General features: G+C 35.8%; 1 protein-coding gene across 1 annotated transcript; it reads right to left on the bottom strand.

The window, feature by feature from the left end:
- Nucleotides 1–224: 224 nt before the first annotated feature.
- Nucleotides 225–3,652, bottom strand: LOC117905649 (disease resistance protein RUN1-like). The gene is made up of 4 exons (XM_034818533.1): nt 3,150–3,652; nt 2,220–2,798; nt 692–1,796; nt 225–542 (listed from the first exon to the last, which is right to left on the bottom strand). Exons 1-4 carry the CDS (start codon nt 3,650–3,652, stop codon nt 225–227), a joined length of 2,505 nt encoding a protein of 834 aa, XP_034674424.1.
- Between the last annotated feature and the right edge of the window lie 692 nt (nt 3,653–4,344).

The following is a 4,344-nucleotide window of genomic DNA, read 5'->3' on the forward strand; positions in this document are numbered from 1 at the left end:
GACGGGTGAAGCATAAGCAAACCTGAACAACCATCAAGAATTAGTTTCTCTAGATTGGGTGCACGAATTGAGATGTCTGGAATTTCAATGAGGTGTTGAGAGCAACTCAGTCCGATAGTATTTAACTTTCAAGAAGCTGTAATAGAAAAAAAAAAATTATTTCTTCAATGTATAAGCTTTCATGGACTTTGGAGATTAACTAAAGAAGAAACATGAAAAAATAATCATACCGTGTCATTTTCCCAAAGTTGTGTTAAGCTGCTATAACGCATATCAAGTTCTACAAGGTCCTCCGCAAAAAAACTTGATGGCAAAGATTCCAAAGGATATCCTTGCCAATAGAGATATCTTAGCTCTGAAGAAGGGAATTCAAAGTCTTTGGACAACTTTACTTTATTATCGTCCCTCATAGAAGAAGATTCATGATCCAAATAGATTTTCAGCAACCTAAGATTCTTCATCATCTCCAAGGATTCAGTAGTAATGTGTATCGGCTTTGGTATAGACAAGTTAAAGAGTATCCCTTTAATTGCCTTTGTTCCCTAACAAACAAAAGTAGACAACAAGTGAAGAGCAAAATACATAGAAGTAAATTAAGATTTATAACTTCAGAAAAATGATATTATTGAAGATTTTGTATTCTAAATATCATTCAAGTTTGAAAGTAGGTTCATTTGCATTTTGTTCTTACCATTTTTCTTGTCAACACACGACTTACAACCTCAGGATAGCACAATCTGCTCCATTTTCCAGGGTCTTCAGGAAATTTTTGTCCAACAATGCCACATCCCATATGTTGTAACAAATCATGCATCCATATGTTGTTGTCTATAATACTTATGAGGCACTTATCACCAAGGACTCGTAGTCCACTCTCTGCAAAGAAGTTGCAAGCATCTAGGATTCTTGTAACAAAATCTTTATCCTCTCCATTAAAGAAGCAAGCAACATCTAGGAATATTTGCTTTTGTGTGCGATCTAATTCATCATAACTTCTCATAAGCACACATTGAATTTCTCGGTTAGGTTCCCGTTCTAGTTTATGCAATTCACTTTTCCATTGATGTATTGTCTTGCCATATAGGAAAGAACCCAAAACTTTAAGACCTAACGGAAGACCATTAACATAATGCACCACAGAGTTTGTAACTATTTCATAATCTTCTTTGGGATGGTTTTGTTTAAACGCATTCCAGCTAAAGAGTTCAACAGCTTCCTTGTGATCTAATTTCTTAGCCTCATATAATGCATCCATTTCATGCACCTCTAATAAATGCTTATCTCTAGTTGTTACAATAATTCTACTTCCTAAACCAAACCAATTATGATCACCAGCTAAGGCTTCTAGTTGATTCAAATCATCAACATCATCAAGCACAAGAAGGACCTTTTTAAAGCATAGTCTATCTTTTATCATATGGATCCCTTCGTCAACGTTGCTTATAAAGTTCTTCCTTCTTGGCAAAATATCTTGAAGGAGTTGCTTTTGTAAATGAAGTAGACCTCGACTTTTGGAGTCCTCTCTAACATTAGCAATAAAGCTAGCAATCATGAATTGAGCGGCAATTTGGTTATATAAAACTTTGGCAATGGTTGTCTTACCAATTCCTCCAAATCCATAGATCCCAACCATGCGAACGTCATTTGATAATGGGTCTATAATCTGAGGAAAATTTTCTTCCAATTGGTCCAAACGATAATCCATCCCAATGAGCTTCTTATCAACATGTAAGATTTTTTGACTAAATCTCATCAAAATAACGTGAGTAATATCCTCAATATAATTTGCCTCAGACCTGCCACCAGTAAGGCACATAAATGGGTGAGGCAATAGAGTAACAAACAATAGAAAACATGAAGTAAACTTTACTATGTTTGGTTTCATATAAACACTTGAATTATGGGCAAGTAGAATATGTTAAAGGGGAAAAAGATGAATTAATTAGATCTTTCATGCACCATTAGAACACCATAAAAAAGGGGTGTTCTAATTAATGTTGTCCTTTATTCATCTTTCCCACCTCCATACTTACTATTTTAGTTTTCAATACTTGATATAATCATGTAATAACTCTAGATTGCTAGGTTGCTTTACTGGTATGATGTAAAAGGTCCTAAATTTGTATAAAGTTTATTAGACCCTCTAATAGATTTCTGTTTTATAGAGATACTCGCAGAAGATTATATGTATAAAAAAAATATGCATATTCTGTACTTACCAATCATGTACATGCCATCCAGAAAGACTACCCACTTCGCTCAAAGCTGCCCTCCACCTCTGTGTCTTGTGGCCAAACCCATTTCTTTCATGATAAGCGAATGCTTCTCCATAGCTGCCCTTCTGATATCGCACATGGGAAGGATCCACATGACAGAAAACTGGAAAAACTATTTTTCCCATTTCTTCCCTGCACTCCATTATCCTCGCCAGTTCGTCCAAACACCAGTTGGAACGAGCATAGTTGTGCGAGAGAATTACAAGAACCAACCTTGACTTCTCAATAGCGTACAAAAGACCTGGTGCAATATCTTCTCCCCGTAGATCATCGATTCTAAAGGTATGAATCCCTTTCCGATATAAAGCTGCATAGAGATTATCCGTGAAGTTGTGGCTGGTATCTTTACCCTTAAAGCTCAAGAAAACTTCATAATCCCATGGACCAATAGAAGTAGAAGAAGAAGAAGAGGACATCCTAGGACAATCCATGCCCACGAGGTTCTTTTCAACATGTAAGAGCTCCCGGTTTAAACTCCTGCAAATAGTGGAAGTAATCTCCTCGATAACAAGTGCCTCAGACCTGCCAGTTGTAAAGCATGAGACCTTTGGTGAGTCAACAGATACAAACACGAAACTTATCGTCTTGAAAGAGTATTGCCCTGCCATCATTGCTCGCTTCCAGAGAAATGGTTCAGAAAATGTATGATTTTTCTATTTTAAATAACAAAAGATGCATTTACATTCAGTTTATAACACTTTTTGCACATAGGATATGGAGATCCTGAATTTGGAAGAGTCTCTTAATTAATTTTCCCAATCAGGAGGAGATATAAGATGTTGATTACAACTTTAAAAAGGATTTCCGATTCATCATCAGGTGTAAAAAAAATAACGAATACTTGGAAATAAATAAAAAAAAATTGATATTTACCCATCCTGTAAATGCCATCCACTAATATTGGCCACCTCCGTCAACGCTGCCCTCCACCATTGTATCTGGTCTGGGTTTCTTTCATGCCTTTCAAATGCTTGTTCATAACTCCCAGTCTGTCTTCGCACATCGGATGGGTCCACGTGGTAGAAAATCGGAAAAACTAATTGTCCCATAGACTGCCGCCACTCCATGATCTTCACCAGTTCGTTCAGACACCACCTAGAACGGGCATAGTTTTTCGAGAGAATTATGAGACAAATCCTTGACTCTTCAATAGCTTTTAAAAGTTCTGGTGCAATCTCTTCTCCTTTTCGTAGCTCTTCAGCATCTCTAAAGGTACGAATCCCTTTCCGATTCAAAGCTCTGTAGAGATGATCTGTAAAATTGTGGCGGGTATCTTCACCCATAAAGCTCAAGAAAACATCGTAATTCCATCCACCAGTAGAAATAGAAGATGAAGAAGAAGACGCTCTTTGACTTTGAGGGTTTGCAAAAGCCATCCACTTCTTCTACGAGGCCTCACTCAGCTTAAATTGCAGGCGGTTTCTTTATATATAAAAAAAAAACGGAAAGAAATTGCAGGTAAACACTGGTAGGTGGAAGGACACCGATGAACTCTCCCTTGGAAGGTGGGGACGCTGTGTGCTGAAATTCTTGAGAAGTTCTCTCCTGGATCTCGAGTCTTTTCGATTGTTTACAAATGATTCTCCATGTATCAAATATAAAAACTGATTTTAATATTTTTAATTATTATTTTATTTTAGATGCCCATGACACATGAATCTGACCAAACTGGCCTTAGCATACAGGTTCTCCGAGGAAGAAAGAAAGACAATGAAATCCCACGGAATTCATTTTGTGGGAAAGGTGGGTTTTTTATTTTATTTTTTATTTTAAATGAAATAAAGGGTTAATTTCTTGATATTGAGCGTAAATAGATTAATTCACTCTTAATATAAGATTTAGTTACTTTAGCAACATGTATTTCACTTATAAAATTTTACATTTAGAAATAAGAATTCATTTTGTAGAAAATAGTTAAACACATTTATCTAAGATATTTTTATCTAAATTCTCCTAAAAAATAAATGAAATAAATTTGTAAAAGTGCTATAGAACAAAATTTGAAACTACCATTGATCAAATGTGGTGATTAAATGTATTTACATCAAATATCAAGGATTTGATAGAG

This window comes from Vitis riparia, chromosome 18 (assembly GCF_004353265.1).
Source record: "Vitis riparia cultivar Riparia Gloire de Montpellier isolate 1030 chromosome 18, EGFV_Vit.rip_1.0, whole genome shotgun sequence".
Lineage (NCBI taxonomy): Eukaryota > Viridiplantae > Streptophyta > Magnoliopsida > Vitales > Vitaceae > Vitis > Vitis riparia.

What these genes read in the sequence shown, in the direction of transcription:
- LOC117905649 (XM_034818533.1), bottom strand. Translation starts at nt 3,652, where the DNA reads ATGGCTTTTGCAAACCCTCAAAGTCAAAGAGCGTCTTCTTCTTCATCT. An exon ending in GGATGGCATTTACAGGATGG is followed by an intron (nt 2,799 to 3,149) that starts GTAAATATCAAT and finishes TACAACTGGCAG; the next exon opens with GTCTGAGGCACTTGTTATCG. An exon ending in GTGTGTTGACAAGAAAAATG is followed by an intron (nt 543 to 691) that starts GTAAGAACAAAA and finishes TTTGTTTGTTAG; the next exon opens with GGAACAAAGGCAATTAAAGG.